This window comes from Nanorana parkeri, unplaced genomic scaffold, assembly GCF_000935625.1.
Source record: "Nanorana parkeri isolate BGI_ZX_2015 unplaced genomic scaffold, ASM93562v1 scaffold447, whole genome shotgun sequence".
Classification (NCBI taxonomy): domain Eukaryota; kingdom Metazoa; phylum Chordata; class Amphibia; order Anura; family Dicroglossidae; genus Nanorana; species Nanorana parkeri.
In genome coordinates, this window is record NW_017306715.1 from 1,006,324 (window position 1) to 1,031,146 (window position 24,823).

General features: G+C 41.0%; 1 protein-coding gene across 2 annotated transcripts in view; it reads left to right on the forward strand.

The window, feature by feature from the left end:
• RIC1 (RIC1 homolog, RAB6A GEF complex partner 1) overlaps positions 1 to 24,823 on the forward strand; it is a 90,182-nt gene that overhangs the window by 43,108 nt on the left and 22,251 nt on the right. For both annotated transcript variants that reach the window (XM_018560307.1, XM_018560308.1), the window contains exons 4-12: positions 8,589 to 8,696; positions 8,867 to 9,009; positions 10,600 to 10,733; positions 11,405 to 11,496; positions 13,595 to 13,683; positions 15,067 to 15,211; positions 16,427 to 16,475; positions 17,625 to 17,768; positions 21,028 to 21,231. In XM_018560307.1, coding sequence (XP_018415809.1) covers positions 8,589 to 8,696; positions 8,867 to 9,009; positions 10,600 to 10,733; positions 11,405 to 11,496; positions 13,595 to 13,683; positions 15,067 to 15,211; positions 16,427 to 16,475; positions 17,625 to 17,768; positions 21,028 to 21,231 — 1,108 coding nt within the window. The remainder of the gene's footprint in view (positions 1 to 8,588; positions 8,697 to 8,866; positions 9,010 to 10,599; positions 10,734 to 11,404; positions 11,497 to 13,594; positions 13,684 to 15,066; positions 15,212 to 16,426; positions 16,476 to 17,624; positions 17,769 to 21,027; positions 21,232 to 24,823) is intronic.

The following is a 24,823-nucleotide window of genomic DNA, read 5'->3' on the forward strand; positions in this document are numbered from 1 at the left end:
TAAAATAACGCTTTTGTGAGACAAAATAACACTTCATGTGGTAATAAGGTTTTCTGCAGTTGTTTTATTGTTGTATAAAATGCCAATAAAATATTCATTTTTTTAAATTGCACATTTTGAAGTAAAGAAGATTGTGAAAGAAAATAAAGGCCACAAGTGATATAACCCATGTGGCTTTGTGGCTTATTTAGGCTGTTTCAGTTTGATCCAACAGTGGTTTCCACCTCATTCACAGAGTGGTCTAAGTACACACTTACGTTCCTGCTTTGATTTTACTGGTAGTTAGAATATCTAAAACACAAATTACTTGGCAGTCATTAAATGAGGTGGCAGCATTGTTTTAATTTTCCCCTTGTAATCCTGCATATAACACCGTTCCTTCCCTATGGTGGCTACACTCACTGAGGCCCCGTTCACACTATCCTGTCCGCTAAAACACTGCACTTTAGTGGATGAGCTAGAGCGTTGTGATGGCTCCGGTAGTGTGTATTGTATCACACACTGCCAAAGCTGTCACTGTTTACATTTTTTTTAAACATTATGTGGAGTGTACAATGTGTACACTTTAGGTCCCCCACAACCTGTTTTGTAATTCCATACACTGCCATAAAATACAGCATTTTTGCATGTATTGCAGTGCTCTGCACACTGCATTGTAGTGTGAATGAGACACATAGAAAGCAATGGTTTTCCACGTGTTGTTTTGCTGACCTGTGTTGATATGGTGCGGTAGAACGCAGGTCACCTCGGTATGCATGATCGGGCCCTGACTCCCCTATATAGAGGGAACCATGGCTGTTAACATGGACTGTCTGGACTTGTGAAAATGTGATTAAGCCTAAAAAATTAAAACTTAAAGCGGAACTCTGGGCAAATCAAATCTTAACCCTTGCAGTGAGGCTAACCCCGCACTGCAAGGGCTAAGTGCTCTTTTATATAGGGATCCAAATGAACAAAGTTATACTCACCCGAGCCATGATCTTGGCTTGCTCTTTTACCGCTCCCTTCATTCACGATCCCTCTTCGCTCCAGCGGTCTCAGGTTTAGTGAGTCATCACATCCTATAAAGTGTATAGAACGCGAGGACGCCAAATGACATTCCATTGAGGAGGAGTCAGACTGGAGGGAATGGTCTAGGAGCCACCCAAGATTACAGTTAAGGCGAGTTTAACTTTGCTATTTTAGCTCCATTGACAAAACGAGCACTTATCCCTTGCAGTACAGGGGTAGCCTCACTGCAAAGGTTAAGATTTGATTTGTCTGGTTCTGCTGTAAGCTGGATATAAACAGTACAAATGTTCCTATGAAAGCATTCAGTGGTGCCATCAAAGACTTCGATGATGACCTTCATTCAAAACTTTGTTTTCAACTCATTTAGGAATGAATGCAGTTTCTTGAACAAAAACTACATTCACTGTTTGGGAAAATGTTTCCATCCTGCTCCTTCTTTTTTATTTATTTTTTTGATGATGTGGTTGAAAGCAGTCATCGATTTGATCCCATTAACTGTTAGAAAATAGAATGAACGTTCCAAAAATGACCATTTTTGAGCAAAATTCTTACAGTGAATACCCAGCTTTAGACAGCCACCATATCTAAGAAATTGTAATCTACATTGTTTAAAATTTTTTTTTCATGGGTTTAGATATCCTTTAAAAGCTGACTTGAGTTTTATCTTTGTTGTTTTTTTTACTTTACATCAAGACCTGTGCCCCTAAAAGAGGATTCTCTGGTTGAGTTAATAGGCAGTCTTACACATAATGAAAGAATTCTTGACAATAGCAGCAGTTTGAAGGCATCGTTAAACGGAATCGACCTGCTTTTCTGTAGAAATGTCCCCTTTTTTGGGGGTTTAGAAAATGTCAATACAGCTTAGACTGTGCTGGAACTGTAAGCTGCTGTTGGTGCAGTTGCGATAAGTGAAAGTGAAGCACAGCTGTTGCTGATGTGGCAGTGCAGGGTGAGCATTCCTCTTCGCCTCTGCTGGCAACGCAATATTTGTTGTTTGAAAGGTCACAGCAATTCAAACTGGAAAAAAGACAACGTGGGAACTATTTTGTCACATGTGTCCGCTTACTAAATAGAGGGAGACCTAAACAAAATACTTTCATAGATATTTTTATACAGGGTGGTAAAAGCCAACACTGAATAGTTGAGATTACTGTTTGTCACGTTTTGACTTTTAAATTCTAATAGAATGAAAATTCAACTTGAAGAAAATACATTTAGAAAACTCCTCAGTTACAGGGAAACCCGAACCTGAAATGCAGTGGCAGGTTGCCCACTGATGATTCACAGAGTTATCCTGGTTATGGATTGGCTGATAAAGAAATAAACCACAGTAAAACAGTTCAAATAAACACTTAAGTATACCAAAAGTGACACTGAACTCCGGAGTTAAATCATAAAAATACCTTTTAAGTACCTTTTTAACTAATAACAAAAATATATCTTATTTGTGTATCACTCGGCTGTGGATCCTCAAATCCTCTCTGAATTGGTGCTGACACTGTCCTTCCTTCTGGAAGGACAGTGTCCTTCCTTTCAAGCTCACTCCTGTGATGTATTACAATCTCTGTCCTTCCTTCTGGGGGGTGGATACTTTTGTTCCCCATGGTCCCTGTGTGTGTTGTAAGGTAGCCACCGCTCCAAGCTCACTCCTGTGATGTATTACAATCTCTGTCTTCCTTTTGGAGGGTGGCTACCTGTGTTCCCCATAGTCCCTGTGTGTGGTGTAATGTATCCACCGCTCCAAGCTCACTCCTGTGATGGATTACAATCTCTGTCCTTCATTCTGGAGGGTGGCTACTTTTGTTTCCCTTAGTCCCTGTGTGTGGTGTAATGTAGCCACCACTCCAAGCTCACTCCTGTGATGGATTACAATCTCTGTCCTTCATTCTGGAGGGTGGCTACTTTTGTTTCCCTTAGTCCCTGTGTGTGGTGTAATGTAGCCACCACTCCAAGCTCACTCCTGTGATGGATTACAATCTCTGTCCTTCATTCTGGAGGGTGGCTACTTTTGTTTCCCTTAGTCCCTGTGTGTGGTGTAATGTAGCCACCACTCCAAGCTCACTCCTGTGATGGATTACAATCTCTGTCCTGGAGGTTGGCTACTTTTGATAGTGTCGGCACCAATAGGTAAGGTACTTGAATGCATTTTTAAGATTTAACTCCTGAGTTTAGTGTCACTTTTTATTATCTTTTATTATCTTTAGTTGCATTTCTAATACTCAGGGTGTCTCGAACAATAGTTTCAATGTGCAGACTTTTACAGTGAAGTCAATTAAAGTGGAACACCGAGCAAATATTAGGGCTAGTTCACACCAGCCACATTGGCAGTGCGTTGACGTGAATGGCACCATAGCCACGCCCTCCAGCCGCAATGCCACACAAGGCACATAAGTGCCTGCGGTCTGGTCAGAAAAAAAATCCTTTTTTTCTGACCAGAACGCAGGCATTGATATGCCATATTCCCGTGCGTGCCATTCATGCCAATGCACCACCACACCCCCTCCCGCCCCACAACAAAGTGAGCCAGCCGCAATGCGATCCAGTGCGTTCCAGCCAAAATCCGGACGGAACTCACGATGCCTGGTGTGAACTAGCCCTAAAAAAATATCCCAATTAATGTTGCTCAGTATTCAATAATCTGCATTTGTGTATTTGACTCATTATTTGTTTTAATAAAAGCAGTGCAAGTACCTGAATGTGGCCTGGTATCAGGCTTTGGCAGTCTACTGTACAGCAAAGCTTAGACTGGGGGATGGAGAAGCAGCACAATTAGTCTATTGGTTATGCTGTAGTGCTTATAAGAGGGGAGGGCACAGAGATGTGTTCATCACTGAGCTGCTTCTCTTTTCACAGTACAGTCACAGGCTGGGGGAGACACAAGACCTTTAAGTGTTACGTAACTGCAGGAGAGAAAAATCAGGTCTTCTGCCCTGCTAGACATAGCTGTGCTGTGTGGCCGAGCTGTCCTTATCTCTGGACTAGATGGATAGAAATACAAACAGATCCAACATGTGTTGTTGTTTTTTTCTTCTTGTTTATTTAGCTGTTTGGAGAATGTTGTAACACTTTGGAATTGTTTTGTTGCATTATGTAGAAGTGTGTCAGATTTACTTGTCACCATTTGCTTAAAAAAATAGCTCTAAGGAATACATTTTTAAGAATTTATTTTCAGATACTTGTACATGGTTTAGAAACTGTACACATGACGTTCTAATGCTGCAGCAGATCACTGCGTTCATTCTGTCACAATCTACACCATAACCCTTGGGACAAATGTGTGACAACAGGCCGACATCTGAAGATTGGCTGTACACATTCATAAAACAGGAAGTGCACTCGCAAAACCATTGGCTGGTGTGACATTTGGAAGTAGAGCTCAACGGCATTCATAAATGTCCCTTATCGAGTGTGTGCTGGATATGATCTAACAATTGTCAGACATTAGTGCGTGCTTTTTTTTTTTTTATTAATCTTACTGGCAGACCTTTGTACACCTACTGCACAAGTCAAGGGTTGCATGCAAATGTTGACTCGAAATCAATACCATTCTGTGATAACTTGATAACCCATGTTGGCTAGCAAGTAATGTATTTGGCTGAAAGAGAGATGGTCATAATGGGGATTATTTAAAGAATCTGAGGATTCAGGCTTCAAGTGCAACTTAAGCTGAAACTGGATGGAGTAGAGCGGGATTAGAACCCCCGTCAGGTTTTTATTGCCGTCTGTGTCTCTGTTGGGGACATTCATCCTCTTTGTCCTGGTGACTGTTATCACTGAAAGTAAAAGAAAATCCCAAATTGTGTATTGTCACCAGAGCAGTAATAGAGGGGAGATCTTACAGTGGGGACCCTAGTTCTAGTGACCTTGCTGACCACCAGGGGTTTCCCTCTGTTGGGATGGATTTCCTCACTTCCTGTTATGGCTTTAAAGAAGAAAGTGTAGGGAAATCTCCCCAATGGGATGGCAAAAAGAAAAAGCTGAAAGGGGGGTTTAGTCGATTTTAGTCAGCTATCAATTAAATTGCCTGTTCGGGGCTCCACACACGAGCCGCGCATGCTGCGCGCCGCGCACGCCACACGCCACGGTCCAGCCTCCGGCTCTCTTCCAATCCCGGCGCTCCTTACATCTAGCCGGGCCGGTGCGGTCACATGACGGGTGTCTGGGATTTTAGCGCAACAGGTGTCAGCCGGGGGATGGAGACGATGGCTGAGGATGAGCTGGCATCCGGGGCTGAACCGGCAGCTGCGGATGGGGGACCCAGGGGACGGGGAGAGGGAGCAGCCCAGCATGAGGGTCTTCAATCCCTACACAGAGTTCAAGGAGTTCAGCAGATCAAAGACATGGAGAGAATGTTCAGACAGTAATTGACCGGAGCATGGAACCTGAGGACCCGACACCATGCACCTCAATCCTCCATCATACCCGTCCTCTGCACCCCAATCCACCATCATACCCATCCTCTGCACCCCATTCCACCATCAGACCCATCTTCTGCACCCCATTCCACCATCAGACCCATCCTCTGCACTCCATTCCACCATCATACCCATCCTCTCCATCCCTGCACTCCATTCCACCATCATACCCATCCTCTCCATCCCTGCACTTCATTTCAACATCATACCCGTCCTCTGCACCCCATTCCACCATCATACCCGTCCTCTCCATCCCTGCACTCCATTCCATCATACCCGTCCTCTGCACCCCATTCCACCATCATACTCGTCCTCTCTATTCCTGCATTCGATTCCACCCGTCCTCTGCAATAACACCGGCTATAGAGGAATACATCAGATCCCAGCAATAATACATTATATACAGTGCAATGCAGAATACCAGCAGCTACAGAGGACTACAAATCCCAGCAATAGTACATTATAGCATAATGTACTATTGCTGGCATTTGTTGTATTCCTCTAAAGCTGCTGGTATTCTGCATTGCACTGTATATAATGTATTATTGCTTCATTTCTCTGTAGCTGCTGGTATTCTGCATTGCGCCCCTGTATAATGTACTATATTAGACACCACATTTTTCTTCCATCGCACCAAGCTTGCTCCCGTGATGGACTACAATCTCAATACAAACTAGTAGTCCATCACTGGAGCCTTTTGTTTCTCCGATTAATTGAACTTAATAATTGGCTAACTAATCGATTTTGAAAATAATCGTTAGCTGCAGCCCTACATTATACATTATACATAATGTACTATTGCTTGAATTTGTAGTCCTCTATAGATGGTGGTATTCTGCATTGCTGTATAATGATTATACAGCACAACACCACTGACCAGTTATAGAGGAACTACAAATCCATTATACAGCGGCACAATGCAGAATACCACCAGCTGTAGAAGAACAACAAAATCCAGCAATAGTACAACAGGAAACATTAAAAAGGTTTAGAATGTTGTTGCTGAGTGACTTACTTTGAGTCGTGGGCCCTTCATTGTCGGCGGGAAGCGGCGAGTCAGGAAGCGCACAGGGAGGAGAGGAGCAGAGGCATGTCTTCAGTGTGCGCAGCTTAACCCGCGTGTGCGGTTGGCATGGCGTGTGCGGTGGGCGTGGCAAACAGGCAATTTAATTGACTGCCGACTAATCAACGATGGAGAACGTTGACAACGCTTTCCATCGTCGATTTTAATCGACCTAAAGCGAATACCTGTAGTTGTTGCAGCTCTAGTTGAAATGTGTATTCCAAGTTATCTGTGCATTCAATATTTGTCCCTAGGTGACATTAGGGGTCTGAAAGACCCCAGTTGTCTCCATAAAGAGGACCTGTCACACCCTATCTGCTCTTACATGGGGTGCTTCTTACATAGGGTGCTTTTTGTAACCACAACAATTTAGACATTGTTGTGGTTACAAAAAAAAAAATCCCCAATCGGGATGGTCTGTGTATGAGCTCAGAACAGCTAGTGGGTGGGCAGAAACAATAACAAATGGATCTTTGGTGTCTAATTATTTTGACATGTTCTTAAAGTGGTACTAAAGGCTGGATGTCTTTTTTACCTTGCCGCATTCTCTGCATTAAGGTAAAAAACACCCAGTACTTTTCTAAATATTCCCCCCCCCCCCCCTTTACCCGTGGTCGCTTGTATCCTCCGCCGCGACAGGGAAGATACTCGGCATTCCCCCGAATTTCCTGGTTGTGGGGAGGTTACTGAGGGCAGAGGAGCCATAAGGTGCCCATGCACCTGCCGATTATCGTACGATAATCGCAGGTGATCCCGCGATCGTACGATAATCGGCAGGTGTATGGAAGGCGTGTGACCGTTTCTACTGTACGGTCGCACGTCTTTTGTCTTCCGAGCACGCTTGAAAACCTGCCGAAAATCGTAAGATTTTCTGCGGGTTAGTGGCGTGCTCTTAAGACAAATGCCGAACGTACGAAATTTTAATTACCTTACAACCATCGCACAACGAAAGTCGTGCGATGGTTGTAAGGTATATGGGCAGCTTTAGACTCCTTCTGCCATCAGTCAAACTGTGACTGCAGGGGTGGGGGCATGGCCAGCCACACGCGGTGTGTGTCTGTAGACGCAAACACCTAGGTGCAGGCACGGTCATAAGCGTGAACGCACGGGTGCCTCTACAGCAGCCACCTAGCTGATAGTGGCTAGCAGTTTTAATACCACTAGAGGAGGCAAATAAAAAAAAAGAATAAAAAATTGTGTATTAAAGTGAGGCCTCCAAAAACAAAAAGTAAAAAAAAAAGGTTTAATATCACTTTAAATCTTAGTTTGTGTAACATCATAGATTTCAGAGTGGTAGACTCGGGACTTTTGAATTGCTTTGGAAACATTCTGATGTTCAATAGAATTTCCCTTTTAACTACGGTAGTTTGTTCTTTGGTACTTTTTAATATTTTCTGCTCTGGATCAGCTTTATAAATCTCTGGAGGAGACAAAGAGGTCACATGGCAAGTGCTCTTGCTAAACATATGCTGTGTGCAGTTGTCATAAATGATGTACATTATGATAGAAAAGTTTGGCTCTGTTGCCTGTACGCAATACATTCAGTTATAAGAAACCCCACTAAAATGAAACCTAATAATAGGGAACAGGGCACAGTGAAATGTATTTGTACAAGTCCATGACTTTTGTCTATACAGGAAAGTAGCTGAGTCATTTTTACTAGTGCCCTTTTATATTAGTTTCAAGTGTATCGTCATAAAGTAGTTTATGGGTGGCCTCAGGAAGTCTTTAAAGGGACATGTCATCTTTGTTTCTTCTCTTTAAAACCTTAAGCAAAGGAAAAGTAGTAGTACTTTAGTGTACTGACAACATCTAGTAGGATGTTCCTTTTATGTTTGCTAACATGCACTGGTAAATAACAACTGGAATGTACCTGGAAATACACTTACCTTTTATTACCCACTATTTGTAATCAATAATGAGAAATTGTTAGTTAGCAAAGTTAGTGTATGTAAACCCTATCAATTACCAATTCCATACCAACAGTAGGCTAAGGGCACTTTAAGAATCATGCATGGAAGGACTTTTTCTTTTATGTTTAATTGATTTGAAGATACAGCTGCCATTGTGAGTTTTTAATGTTCATGTGTCTTCTGTAGAGGAAGCCCTCATGTGAAGACAATACCACACTATAAAGAAGAACAATGTGCGCCAGCATTAAATTTGGAGACCAAAAAGGTTCTGGATTTGCAGGCTCCAATAACAAGGTATGTCTAATTTCATATACTGTATATGTATATGTATGTGTGTAATATATATATATATATATATATATATATAAAGTATATCCTGTAAATGGTCATCTGCAGGAGCCTTTATGAAAATGTAGTCGTTTGTGTATAGTGACTCTTTTTACATTTAGTGTTCTTTTTTATAGTATACAGTCCATGATGGAAGACCTGTTGGTGGCTACAGAGGATTGTCTGCTTCACCTTATACACTGGGAAGGCATGACAAATGGCAGGAAGGCCATAAACCTGGCTACAATTCCATTTTCAGTTGACTTTCAGCCGTCCAGAGGTACTCCATTTTAGTATCCGAATGAAGAAAGTCAGTGGTATAAATAATGAAGAGATTGCAAATGTATTTGTCTAGCTGTTTACCTTTTTTTTTGTTATGGCTTTAGAATTATTTTTTTAATACCCAACTGAACTTTCAGTTTAAATCCGCTAAATATATTCCATGTGGATCAAAACAGGTGGGCAAAGCTTTACAGTTGATTTTTGTTTCTTAGTAGAAAAGCCTGTATCCTGACGGCATGGTCATTGTGTAAGCAGTGAGCTCCCTGCAGAGGTCCAACCTGCCCCTTGCTGTGTCAGAACTAGAGCTTTCCAATCAGCAGGGAGCATGAACTTTGCTAAACCGAGAGAGACCACTGCTTCCATGAGTCTATCGCTGCAGCATGTTGGCTTTGCACACATTTTGTTTTGATCCACCTGGAATGTATTAGTTGATTTAAACAAAAGTTAAATTGAGCTTTAAACAAAGCCACATCTTTTGTGTGTATTGGCAAGGCTGTTTAAATCTCTAAAAATTACCAATTAACACATTTGTCTCAGTTTCTTAAACCATTCCGGGCCGCAATACGTCTATAGACGGCGGCCCGTTAAAGTAGTTAAAACAAGAACACTGCTACTGCTTTTCATATTTTACCAAAAAAAATGGGTATTATATTATGTTTCTGTGCACTAAGTCTTAATTTAGTTTATTTTTTCCTAAAAAATACTGGTTTTATAAACATTTGCGCAAAAACCGTGCAACATAAATTGCAACTAGCATTTTTTTTTATTCTGCAGGGCCTCTGCTTTCAGAACATATATCATTGTTTGGGGGTTTGAAGCTGTTTTCTAGCCAAAAAATTGTATTTTATCATGTGTGCGCAAATAGTTAGAAAATGCCCCGGACAGCAAGTGGTGAAGTTAGGTGGGCTTTTAATTTGCAAGTCAGCTGATTTCCTTAAACAGACATCCAGAGTAATTTGTTGTCTGTGTCCATCTTGCTTTAACCACTTCCCATGCACAATCTGTTGTTCTATATTTATATTCATATTACCTTGTAAAATATCTTGTGCAGTTTAATCTACCCTCTCATTTGACAGCTAGCAGCTGATACTGTTCGTGGCTGCTAGATGTCAGAGCAGATTGTTACTGGCAGCTCCCACTAATGATTGGAAACCAATCAGCATGACTCCCAATTATGTGATTGTGACTTCATGTGACTATCAAGTTTTACTACGTACCAATCCCTGTAGGGAAGGTTTCTCATTATTGTGTGTCTAGATAAATGGACATTAACAGCAATAGAAAACTTGCAGAGGTGTTTACCCTTCCCTACACTGTCAGCAGCCAGTTGAGAATGTACTTGTATGTAGCCTCATTGACATTGGTTAAAGCAATTTGCATATAGGCATTGCATTATGCCCTAACTTGAAAAATAAGGGATCCACTATAGTGCGCCTAAATCTTGAGTTAAGGTTTCTGCCAAAATATAAACAGTCCTGTAATGTAATAATAAAGATATTAATACGGTTTTATAATGTAGGGTAGTCCTAAGCCCTGTGGTGGGCACACCATCGATGGGGTTTGTGTCATCATGTTTGTTTTCTTGTAGGTTCATTCTTGGATTTTGGAGATGTACACATTCGGGAGATGGAATATTGTGTCACTCTTGATGGGTTTGCTGTTGTCTTCAATGATGGTCGTGTCGGCTTTATTACACCAGTTTCAAGCCGTCTCACTGCTGATGTAAGAACCCACCTGCCAAATATGTCCATTCTGTAGAAGTAATGTCAACCTATTCATTTGGGTTTAAGAAGGGTTTGATATTGCTCTCCACCCACCATTCAGTTTCAGATGCTCATTATGAAGTTCACATTTTCTAGCGCAGATTGAATTGGATTGGTTGCTATGATTTTTCGGAGGCAGTTCTTTGACCGCTTTATAAATATAAGAATGGCAAATGAGACTGTAACATGTGAAGGATGCTTTAAGACAGTACTAAGATTTGACTTCTCTGTCGCATAGCAGAGGTCATGTGTGATGCACCCCCATTTTCCAAAAAGACATGTATTTTACACATCGGGACTCTTCTGAGAGACCACTGTTAAGGCTGCCATTGCAGGGCCTCCTTCTGCACATTCTAGTTGCCTGGCTGGTATGTCGCCCTCTGGCTTCCCCCTATTGACCAAAAGTATTCAAACCAGTGGGTCAACATGCCAGTTAGACAACTAGCATTTGCAGAATGCAAAATCAGCAAAGGTGTCCATGTTTTTTGCCGAATGGTTTATCTGATCACTGTGATAATGTGAGATATGGAGAATTGCAGAAAGGACATTTGTTTTCAGTTTTTCCTCTTAAAATGTATGGTCAAATGTTTTAATTTTGTGAATAATGTGTGACTGTTTCTTTCTTTACAGCAAGTCCATGGCGTTTGGGCACCAGATGTTGTTGATGGAACGTGCGTGGCAGTTAACAATAAATATAGATTGATGGCATTTGGATGTGCTAGGTAAGCTATATTCTGCAAGGATAGATTTTGTCTTCACAATTTGCAAAGTAATTGCTGTTCACTTCACAACTGAATCATTCACAGGTTTTAAACATATTTGTGGGAAAGATCAAAAGCATTCCAACCATCCCAAGCCCAAGTCAGCCTTTAACGCTAGTATCAGTAACTTAAAACACAGTACACAGCAATGCTTCCGCACATTGTTTACATTGCCAGTGAGTTGACACCACAAGTGACATCACGGCAGTCTGTTAGTGTGGAGGCTTGGGCAGAGCTGCTTTGGATTTCAGCAGAGCTGCATGGGTTGGGGTTAGGCCAGGTCTCCACTGACCAGATCCAGACCCCCATTCCCAGAAAAATATTTTTTGTAAAAAGTAAACAAAAATAAAGATTTTAATACAGTTTAATAAAATATAAAAAAATCCCTCCCCATAAATCTCACCAGTACATCAGGATGTTCTGAATGACATTTGTGTTTACTGCATAAGCAAATTCAATGTCATTCAGAAATTTAACAATTGTTAACGTATAAAAATGTTGCAGACATGCTCGTTTTTGTTGGTGCAAACCTGACTTGATATTATCTAAGGGTCCATTCACACTATTCATTGCAATAAAGCACATGCACTAATGCAGAGTGCTACCATGCATTAATGTGTGGTAAGGCAGCATATTCATGTCTTAAACCACTAAAAATGGACATGGCTGTTTTTAATGCAGCGAACAGCATGTGTGTTGCTCTGCGCTAATGTAACAGTGGTTGGTGTGTTGCTCAAAATTAATGGCACCGCAACACTCAGTGCTGAACATGCCTTTAAACATGTGTTTTACTGCCCGTGAAATCCAAGTTGTTGTGTGGCCCTCTGAATATGTCAGAGGCTACACTTTACTAAGTAAACCACCACTAGTTTATTCTGTGTGAGGTCATGTTGTTGCCAGTCAGCAGCTGTCAGAGTTCTCTTGACCTCTGACTCCCTATACTCTAAAGCAGTGGTCCTGTGTAACCTCATGACCAACATTTGTCCTTGGTTATTAAGTCGTGACCCAAGTCGCACTGCAATGGAATGCACAGAATTAGGGTACTGCGCGTTCCGGTGTGGGCGTATGAGCTGTGGGTGGTAGGTGCGTCTGAGGTACCGTTCAAATGAATGGCAATGCAACACACTTCCCACGCCAGAATTCACGGTAGGTGCGATTGCGTGGTACAGTGTGTTAATCACACAGTACAATGGGATTAACACACTGTACTAATGTAAAAGGACCCATGAAAACACTGAGATTCACACACACACACACTCCAAAAAAATGTAAACATTTTTTTAAAGGGCCACCCAGTCTCCTTACCTTACAAGAAATAAAGTGGATCCTCAGCCTGGGGTCCAGTGTGGGCTGTTGTGCTGTGACAGAGCTCCATTCATATGTGCATTGCTTGTACAGCTCACTTTCATGCCCTGAAGAGGTGCTGGGAGCCAGCATGTGATGTCACCCTGGCCCAGGCACCTCTACAGGACATGCAACGCAGCTGTAAGCAATGCACGTGTGGATGGAGCTCTCTCGTGGCCATATCCCCATCTCATCCCACCTCCAACTGACACTCAACGCCAGGCAGCATATTGTGAATGGCTGCTTGAGGAGAAAACTGACAGTGCTGTGCTAGGGGGAGGCAGAGGAGCCTTTCACCTGGAAAGTGGAAGGCATGTGGTGACCCACTGAACACGGGGTCACGACCCACCAGTTGAGAACCAAGGCTCTAAAGTGTCAAGTTCATACAGAATAAATATGAAGGCTCAGGGAGAAATGTAGATCTTTCATAAGAAATGTGTGTGCAGTTGCAATAATAACAGACTGACTATTCAGGTTCCTACATAAGACGATTTGTGACTGGTTCCATTTACCTTGGCACAATCTCACCATCCCCATGATGTGCATCTGTCTTTAGAATGGCATTTTGCAGTCACAACATCTATGGTATATTTGACAATCAACAATACATATTTAGATAGAAAATGTTATTTAAAAACCGTCTAATACAACTAATTAAACTTGTTCTAAACATTTGCTGTCTGAGACTAAAAACATATTTCTCTCTCTGTCACAGTGGCACTGTGCTGGTATATACAATAGATAACACGACTGGTGCTATGCAGCTTTCCCATAAGTTAGAGCTCACTCCAAAGCAGTATCCAGGTAAGAATTTGTATTTGCATGACCGTGTCATTATTACCCAGTATTTATGTTCTTTGCTATGTACTTTTAAGACAGCCAGATCACTTCTACTGCACAGCCTGCGGGCTACCAGCTGAGGTAGAAATTAGCTCAAGGCTGTGTTGTGGTCATTAGCTTGTTTACATCCTGCCACTGCCCTTCTGTAGTACTTACCATGGTGCCTGCAAAAGGTTTAGTTAGTGTCATACTACACATTGTTAAAGTTGAACTTCAGGCAGATATTGAAATCGCCCTTGTATCTAGATATGTATTCATTAATATATAATTTATATATTTAAATTAATTCCTCTTTTAAATTCCTGTAATCCCCTGTAGAACAATACCACGAATGGGAGGGAGATAGTAAGCACGTAAAACAATTATAATCTGTTGGTTTTTTTTTACAGTGCCTTAACATTTTGAACATGTTTATTGTAGAGGAGAACTTAGGGATGATGATCTAGGTACTTGACTACGTTAGACTGCTTAAAGGAAACCTGTACAGAGAAAAAAAAGTAGGCATTTAAAGGCTGCTGTGGGGGTACACTTTTTTTAAAAAATTTTAGTTTCCTTGTGATACTGGAGTACATTTTGCAATATTCTCCTGTAATAAAAAAAATCCCAATAAGCTTAAAATTCTGTGTAATATACTGTGGGCGGAGCTAAGCTCTGTGATGAGAAGAAATCCTGAAAATATTGTCGGGAACCTCCTCTCCCATTGAGTTTACAGCAGCTTGTAGGAGATCTACACATGCAGGGCACAGTCTATAAAAGTTTATTCATGTCAACACCTAAAGCATCTCAGATGTCTGGCTTGTAGTGTCCTGGGGCTACTAGTTAGAAACTTGCACCCCCCCCCGAAATCCTGCTTTATGCTGTCCAATCTGCCTGTGTCTTCACACAGAGTTGCTACCCTTAATGCTGCTCTGGCAGACCTCTTGGATCAAGTCATCAAGCCCCCTATGTGATAGCATATTGCTGGTGACAAGTCCTCTTTAAGGAGACATCAGGTGTCTATTAGACCCCTATTGTCACCTTTGAACCCCAATAAAGCTGATTAAGCACAGATGGCAATTGTACAGCTTCTTCCCTGGCCACAGCGGCCGGGGAATGACGGCTCAAAAAATTTAAGTGGCTAAATCCTTGTGGCTTTTGGGTTCATTCACCAAAAGGGGAATCCGCAACACCTGCTACAGTAAATACAAAAATCCTGTTTTTTTTTATATATTTTCCTGGACTTCAACTGTAAATACTGAACAAACGTATACAGTATGTTGTCACTTGTGGTCTCACAATGCTTATATTTTTTTCTTAGTCTCTGTCATGCAAACTGCCATGTGTGTTTTTTTAATTTGGTGTCATTAGATATCTGGAACAAGACTGGATCAGTCAAGTTAATACGGTGGTCCCCTGATTACAGTGTTGTTATGGTAACCTGGGAATGTGGAGGCCTTTCTCTGTGGAGTGTATTTGGGGCACATCTGATTTGTACTCTTGGAGGAGACTTTGCGTAAGTAATCACATTCTGCTCATCTCTACATTGCATACCTGTGTGTTTCTCCCAATAATTATATCCTCTCAAATACCCATTCAGTCATGCATATACGGAAAAAAAAAGTCATTTAAAAGCTGGAACAAACTGCTTTGTAAAACATGTCTTTGTTACAGTCAAAATCTATTTTTGTCATCTTTCTATACAGTCTGTAAAAACTATATAGTGTTTAGCATTATTTGCTAATGGACGTAGGGCTGTATTTTGCCCTAAACACCCTGAAACCAAGACGCCCTGTTTTACAGCCTCTGCCTCTTTTTGTTACATCTTGTATTATTTTAATAAAAGGTGCTAGAATGTGTTGTTGGTGGAAACGAGCTGTCTACTTTATATATTCATGGCTACTTTTTAACTGTACAGATTAACAGACAAGAAAAAGTAGGAATAGTTTTCGGTCTCTTGAACTATAGCGAGTTCTTGACTGCCTTCAACATCCCCTGCGCCTTCCTCACCCTACTGTTCTTTTGCTGAATTTAGGCACAGATGTCCATAGTTGCATAGAAGGGATAAAATGATCTTTGTAAATGTTGAGGCTTGGTGAACCCCCCCCTCTTCCTTACCCCAGAGCTGTGGGCACTGGCCCACGATAGCTATTACTCCAGTAACAATAGATGTGTTGTAGTACAGCTACAAGGCTGTGTAGCCTGTGCAGACCAACTGATTTTTCCATTAAGCTTACTACCAGTAAAATGTGGGTCTAGCAGAGCCACCCTTTAGGCCACATCTGCTTAAAACTCATGATGACCAGCTTAGGAAAGAAATACAAACCTTTGTTTAAAAACTGAATGCAGCAAGCAGTTAAAATTATTGCAGCTATAATTTTCTATTGTAACCTTGCTGCAGTTCATGGTTAACCCAATAGCAATTCTTTAGCAATTTGAGTGATATTGTTTTAATACAGCCATGTTTTGCTATCTCATATTTTGCTGCAGTCCATTGCATCAACAAATGCTTTCCACTGATAGGTTTTGTGTGCACTACCCATTTCTTCTGAACTAACTGCTCAGTAAGAAAAGCCTTTTTCCTGTATGTATGCATTTTTGTTGAAGATTAAGATTTAAAATATCAGCAGTTACGACACTGTTGACATATAAGTCAGATGCAACTCTTTCAAATGGTTGATGTTTGCACCCTTCTCGACGTGATTGTCTTACCTTGACTTTTTGTCCTTAGTTACAGGGCAGATGGAACCAAGAAAGAGGCTTTAAAAATTAGCTCTATGGTGGGTATATGACAGAAACAAGTTGATGCTGTTTTCTGTTTCTTTTATTTTGATTGTATTTAATTCAGGGGCATATAAAGCAAAGATAGAAAGCATATGTGGATGGATTAAATATTGCCTGGATAAATTGATATGTAGATACTACAGTAAACTCCCAGTTTTCCAACACCCACTTGGGTTGGTAGATGCCAGATACCTGTAGTTTTTGTTTGCTTGAGAGTTAATAGTAACTTTTTATTTTGCCGTTTGCTTGAATGCCGATTAACGGGGCGTTTACTGTAGATGGCTAGATGGATGGGACAGGATAAAGCTTGATGCAATGAATAGATTCCATGGGTTGACAGACTAAGTGTATTGGTTATATAGAACAGATGCATTGCATGAATTGATGGATAGAAAGAATATAATGACTGTGATAGGTGGCAGAGCGGTGTGGGAGGAGATGCCGGCCGTTCGCAGCGCTCGGCCGGCTGTCACTTTCTTTTCTCCCTGCTGGAACAGTGCCTCTATAGATATCTATATATATATATATCATAGAGAGATCAACAATAGGCAAATGATCTAATGAGAAGAAGAGGAATCAAAAGGTAATGTAACATAAACAACAATTTTTGTTGGTGAAATATGTAAATTAAATAAATGATGTGTAATTGGAAATAAATGTCAGAGAGATATTAGAAGCTGGCATTGTCTTAATCGCAGTTTGTATACTTATTTTGGAATTTTGATACATCTGTATTACACTCAAGTGACTGCCCTGCAACTAGTTTGCTGCTTTCATCAATGATTTCTTAAGGTGGGCTTTTTGCTTAATTAGTCTCTTTTTTGCTTAATTAGTCTCTTTAGTGTACTAGTAGTCTATGGTGTTATTGCTGCATCTCTTTTTTGAGCTAAGTCATGCATGATAAGATTATTATATGGCAAAATGCCACAATCAGTAAGTGTAGTTGGAAAGCTACCACTGTTACCATGTAATTCTGCATCTGTTCCACTAGCCAGCAACATAAAGTAAGCCAAAGAGACCATCATTCAGTGTTGACTAGTGTGAGAAAAAATTGGAATTTCTGTCTGGGTTTTTTTGCTGCCTGTGTCCCCGTTAAAGACATTTTGATTTACTTTCTCATATATTGATCTTTTTGTCTGCTGCAGAGCTGGGGACCTGAAGGTTATCATTTGTGGGCAATTGCTGCAAACTCTTCGGGACATGGAACAAATGACAAAGCTGTGCCGAAACAGTCAGGAATACTTCAGTTCCAGTTTATAAAGAGTGCCCTTACTGTGAACCCTTGCATGGTAAGTGCTGTCTACAAATTGGATTTCACAGGATAAAACTCTTCACCCATCATGATATTGATAACATTTGCATACAGCCTTGGCAGGAAAGTCCCCATCTGTGTCTTAAGAAAACCCCTTTCTACAGGCTACACTGAATTTTTCTTTTCTCTTAAACGAAAAGTAAAGCCAAACTCACTTTTTTGGCTTTACTTCTCTTTTGAGTTACAAGAATACATTTACTAATGAACTTCTGTAACCCAAGGTAAGCATATAGTGGGCTACTGCCCTCTGTTTGCTGACAGCACAGAGCCACACTGCAGCCACGAAGGATTCTGACTAGGGATGTTCAGATACCAGTGCCGATATTTTGCATTTTCACAAGAACTGCCAGGGTTGTAGCGGTTGCAGCTGTTACCAGGCCCTGACATGCCACCACTGTCCTAAAATCATTAGTCTGTATTGTGACACCCAGCTGCCTAATTGATAGCTGGCTCTGCCTTTCCCCTGAGCAATGGAGGAACAGAGAGGGGAATCCCTGCAGGGAGCCAATTGCTCTCTCCAGGGAGTAGACTGTAAGTGATCAATGGCTACACGATCACTCAGGTCTTAATGTAAATATTTATACGAGTCGGCGTGTGCAGCTGCAGTGTCTCACACTTTACTCTCCCAATACTTCTCCTTTTAACCAGCGCACATCCATTGGCCGTTGCTGAATGGCCGGACGGGATCCTTATAGGTGCGGGAGACGTCCTTCCTCTCCCCCCGCTCATGCGCGGCGCGCATACAAGTGGGGAAACTGTCAAAAATGTAAACAGTCAGCGATGGCTGTTTACATTCAAGCGATCACTTGTAGTAGTTGCTGGTGTGCAACCCGACAACTCCCCCAAAAACCCCCTTCCGTCGCCGTAGCTAGGACCGGCACGGCGACTCTGTCACAGGAGATCAAAGGTAGAGCAGTACACAATTTCCCTTTTTGATCTCCTCTCCAGTCCCTGAATTCAGGAAGTGATGTATATTACATAACTTCCGCATTCAGTGTCACTCTCCGGCAACAGATCTCGGTCTCAGAGACCCCTGATGTCTCCATAAAGAAGACCTCTTATGTGAATTGGCTATCACATAGGGGTTTCTTAGCCCCCAATGTGAGAGCAATAAAAATAAGTGTAAAAAAAAAAAAAGTTTTTTAAAAATGAAAGCATTCAAAAAAATTAAAGAAGCTTTAAAAAAAAGTCACAAATTAAAAAAAACACACGCAAACATGTGTCGGGTGCGCCAACGTGCGAAAACGACGATTTTGCCTTTTGTGCCGCACGTTACTTTTGCGGGCGTGCAATTTTAAGGCTTGACATGTATGGTGTCTATTTACCTGTCGTGACCCAGTCTTTTATATTTTACCAAAAATTTAGGGTGATAATAAATGTTTCATAACATTTCATACGGAACAATATTTCTTCAAAATTTAGGGCACTTTTAGGGTACTTTTACCCTACTTTTAGGGTACCGCAGCGCTGAATACTGAAAACTGTCCTGGCCAGGAAGGGGGTTTAACACCCTGGTCTTTAAGTGGTTAAATAAACCTGGATGGAGTCTTTATGTACTACAGCAGCTATCTTCATGGAGTTGGGACTGTATGGTTTCTGTAAGAAGTTGAGGAAATCTCATAGGCAGAGAGTGCTCATTTGTGGCATGATTATCAATATATTCTGACTTTGGGATATGGTAATGTTGTCAAATATTTTTTTGGGAAGATTACCGTATGTGTTTTTCATGAGACTGTCACAGCTTTGCATAAGTAAAGCATGTACCGTAGAACACACACAAACAGATTACACTCAATTCTCACTTCTGCATTGTATATTTGCAGCACTACTTAAGGTTTTAAAAGGCAACAGAGCCTGTTTTTATTTTGTCATTATATTCCTCCTAGTTCATGAAACGTGCATGAGATTTTTGCAAACTCTATATGGTCTATTAAAGCCATTTTTAACATGAAACTGTGAATAAGTGCTGAAACAGGCTTACGTTGTTTGCTTGGCCTTTTCCCTGAAGGGTTCTGCTGCTCTGAGCTATAGGCGCCGATTTAGTATAGGAAACATGTCTGTTTATTGCCTCACACAAGTGATAGTAGTGGTTGCATGCTCTTGGCACATTGAATCCAGGAATAGAACAAATTCCTTCGTGTTTTCAATCACTTCAGGGTTTTAAGAACTCTAAAATCTTTTTGTTTGTACCACTGATGCAATTTTGAAACTGATAATACTGGTGTAGAATCCTGTGGGTTTTAAAGAGCAATACCAGGTAACAAGTAAAAAAAAGATTGCAAATGCTGTCTAGCCAATCTGTCTTTATTTGAGCTCTGCGTATTCTATTTTAGTGACAGCACATTAGCTTCCCTCACATTCAGTCAGTGTATATCCTGAATCCTGTGCTATATATCTCATCCTTACTCTGGTTGCTGCATCACCAATTATATTTAGACTGTGGCAGGCTTAAGTCTGGTGGCTGTGGGAATTTTATAAGTATTGTAGTATGAACAAGGGGGGCTGTGCTCTCATCAAGAGTCTAGCTTTATGCACCAGTGCATATTTCTTATTTAAATGTTATTTCTCCATCTTATGGACATGTGTGCACATATTATATATTCAACTGTTCACACAAGTGTACATCATAGTGTATACATTCTCACAAAGGTGTGCTTGTTACTTAAAGGAGAACTATGGGGTAACCTTTTTCCCCCAGATAGTTCTCTTTAGGGTCATGGTAGGACATATACTAATGTCCTCCCGTGACCCAAAACTAAGTATATAACGGGCTATTGCCTGCTATATGCTGAGAACGCCACAGCCGGGACTAATCCTGACAAAACTGTCGAGATCCACCCCACTGGCTGATTGACAGCGGGCTCTGCCTATCTGGAGGCAGAGCCAGCTATGCCCACCCACTCCCCCCATCCGTTCCTCCAGTCAGCACTGGAGAAACAGAGAGGGGAGGGGGGAATCCCTGCAGGGAGCGGTGACTGACGGTCACCGCTCTCTGCAGGGAGATGATGTGGAATCGAGTGGCGGTTTGTCTTCGCTCACTTCCCGATCAATAGACCCGACATGACCATTTCACACGTCGCCTTCAACTATGGGGATGAGTGTAATTTGCTCACACCATAGTTGTCCTTTTAACTATTCTGATCATGCAGACATTGATCTCTTCTTTAGATTTTATTAACAGTATTTGAGGAAATAACTATGTATAGTGTGTTTTTAAATGCTGCATTGTCTTGCAGAGCAACCAGGAACAAGTATTGCTTCAAGGAGAAGACCGTTTGTACTTGAACTGTGGGGACGCAACTCAGACCCAACATGTAAGAAGTTCATCCTCACACACAGAACTCAAGTCCATGCGTGAGAGGCCTCCATATCCTGCTGGGAATATGGATTCTCAGGGCTTAAGCACTTTACTGGGGCATAGACACTGGCACGTTGTGCAGGTAGGTTGTTTCTTTGGTAAATACTAAACAGGTCCTCCAATTTTCCAGCCCCAAAGCTGGTCCTTTGTCATCTAGACAAGCTTAGAATGGACCACTCAGGACCTTCACTAAGGACCTTCAAAATGAAGTGGCTAATATTTTAGTCTGTTGGAATGTAAAAAAATGTATACCAAGTTGTTTTTTTCCAAATTCCAAAGGAGTCTAATATGGGAGAGCTATATTCACAGTTAAATAGTTATGAAGATTTTATTAAGTATTGACAAGTAATGTTTCTTTATAGGACTATGATCCGTGACCTTTATTTTGCCTAGTGTCTACTGTTTATTAGCTGGTGGAATACACTATCTTGTGTCATGAATCTGCCGAGTAGATATTGTTCTCAGCATGTTCACAAAATCTTCTCACGGTGTTCTGGTTCTCACAGGAAGAAAGCTGTAACGTCGTCCTTTGTTTAGAGAATTATGTCACACTTAGAAAATTTTCTGTTTAGGGGGATTTACTTATTACCACAGGGAAGCCAATTGTTTTACCAGATTATATGCTTGTGGTGCGAGTCTTTTTTGCAGCATCAACTTTTTTGGCCTCTTGAGATTTATAATCGCTGCAGACATAACATTTTTTGTTGTTGTGTGTTAGTGTTTGTATTTTTTTTTTCTAGCCGTTTACAATCGCATGTGAAATTTACATCAACATTTACTGTACAAACCCTCATTGCCCCATGCCGTTTAGTATTCACAACAAAAACAGTTGGCATGTACAATGGTAAAGATGCAGCTGTTTTTTCATTAACTCCACTCCTAAAATAATACATTTTTGGGCATCCAGAAAAAAACAGAATTGGTTTGTTTTGTAGTTCCAAGGCTCCAGTAGCTACATTCATAGGTGCTCTTTATTTGATGTTGCTGTATACTTGTATTTTCACTCTAAGAACATTAAAGCCCATCTTCAGACAAATATAAACCCCCTGCAACTGTTTGCTGGCATGACAAAAAAACCCTAAAAGATCCAATTGCCCTTATTACCTACCCATGGTCATATCCCATGGATTACCTGATGCCCCAGTCCCGAGTCTTCTCTCTTCCTTTGTTTACAGGAGGTAGGGTCCTTGTTTGTTTGTCCACATAAATGCCTGCACAATGTGAACACTTCCTAATGGTTGTCCAGGGCCAAGGTCCTCTCCGCATTCAGAGTAGGAGTCTGCAGTGGTGACATTAGTGCCAGGGTACATGTTAGGGACTAACCAGCATGGGCACATCTGCAGTGCCGGAATAGTGGTACTCTGCACTTAAAAACAGTGCCACCATGTGATCTTGAACGATTTAGGCAAGCCTTTCTTCAAAAGGTAAGAAAGAAAAAAAATAAAATGTGCCGGATGGTTTTTTTTTGTTTTTTTTTGTTTTTTTTGGCCTTGTAATGGGCTTTAATCTGTTGCAACGTGTCCCAAGCTCAGGAGATGGGAGAGTTACAAAAGTTATATCATAGAAGAGTTTCTTTGGTGATCTTTTACATCTTAAAGCTGTGAAGACATTCTTTCCCTTATACATTTGACTCTTTAACATATCACTTTGTAAGATTATCTACATTGCATGCTATTTCGAGCCGAAATGATTGCATGCTGTGGCTTGTAATAATTTTTTTATGTGTCAAAGGAATGTGTAAGGGACTGCCTCACAAATCACTGTTAAACACAGCGTACTACAAGCTGCTTCACAAGTGGAAAGACTAAAATATGCATTAAAACATTAAATACATGTGGAATGGCTGCTATAACATTGCAGGCAGTGATGTCATCTGTACCAGAGCTGTATTCTATGAATGTTTTAAACTGAGGCCTAGGCTTGTTGGCCTTCATTTTCATTGCATAATGTAGGAATGAACGAAGAGAAAGGGTACACTGAAACTTTGTCATATTTGTACTAGTAAGCATTGGATGCGCTGTGTTTCATTTTTATATTACAAGATGCTTAAATCCAGAAGCTGTTGGTAGGTTAAATGTGGAAGATTAACAGGATTTGACGATGTGTCTCAGATGACTCCAGCATTAAATAAATGATAAATGGCCCCAGCCTGTTCTATAGTGTACGCTCTGCAGGGAAATCTTTCCACTATGAATAAGTAAACATAGAAGTGACGATTACAGCCAGTGGGTGATACTTTGTAACTACCACTGTTTATTTTTATTTTTTTAACATTGCAGTGAGAATTTAAAACAATAAAATAATGTATTAAAAACATGGAAAGAGATTTTTGCAGCTCGAGTTAACCTGTTGCTCATGCAGCACAATAGTCCAATCTTCTACATATGTCCGACAGCTCCACTTCTGCTCTACTTTTCATAAATCAATTTTACAACGGTGTCTCAACATCTGTATTTTTATGTACATTTACTTGCTATTTCTAATTCTATCGGTTTGCCTTACACTTGCCTTTTAATACTTATTTTTCCTTACTATATTTTGAGCCTTTATTTTTCTTTACTATATTTTGCAAGAGAATATGTTTTCAAGTCTTTTTAAGAGAACCACTCAATATTGGGCATTTGTATTAATCTAAATCTCCACTCTTGACTTAGTATTATTTTATATTTATTTTCTACATACACCGTTCAGCCATAACATTGTGACCACACACCTAATATTGCGTAGGTCCCCCTTTTGTCACCAAAACAGCCCTGACCTGTCAAGGCATGGACTCCAGTAGATCTCTGAAGGTGTTCTGTGGTATCTGGCACCAAGCCGTCAGTAGCAGATCCTTCCTTCAAATCCTGTATATTGTGAGGTTGGGCCTCCATGGATTGGACTTGTTTTTCCAGCACATCCCACAGATGCTTGATTGGATTGAGATCTGGAGGCCAAGTCAACACCTCTAACTTGTGTTCCTCAAATCATTCTAGAACCATTTTTACAGTGTGGCAGGGCTCATTATCCTGCTGAAAGGGGCCACTGACTTCAGGGAATACGGTTTCCAGGAAGGGGTGTACTTGGTCAGCAACAATATCTGGGTAGGTGGTATGTGTCAGAGTAACATCCACATAAGGAAGGATGTTACTCTGACCCATACCACAGGAAGGAAACCTATGAATGGGAAGGAAACCTATGAATGCCTGTGAAGATTATAAACAGTTAGAGCTGCCCCTCCTAAATTAATGTTTACAAACATTCATTAAATAAGAAACTCTCTTATGTGACCCTAAAATGGCCCTGATATAGGACAACCTGTAAAAGAATAGGCTCTATGCCTTCTTTCCAGCAACCCTTGTGTTGAAGTGCCTCCACAATGCTGCTCCCGGCCACTGCATCTATTCCACACTACTGGGGGTGTAGAATAGCTGCTCCGCTGCTACATGCGTTGGTTCCTCAGAACCACATCATGCAGTGGGGGCAGGTAGGTATTAGACTCGCATGAAAGTGAATACATGAATCAAGCAAGAAACAGTCTACAAGTCTCGATCTATCGATCTTCATAAATATCTCTTTATACCGGCATGTGTCTTAAATCATCTGACGTGTAATTTATAAACGGGTCAAGTTTAAATAGACTACAGATTCCCCTTAACCGATTATGGCTTTCCCCTTGATCCTGTCTGTAAAGC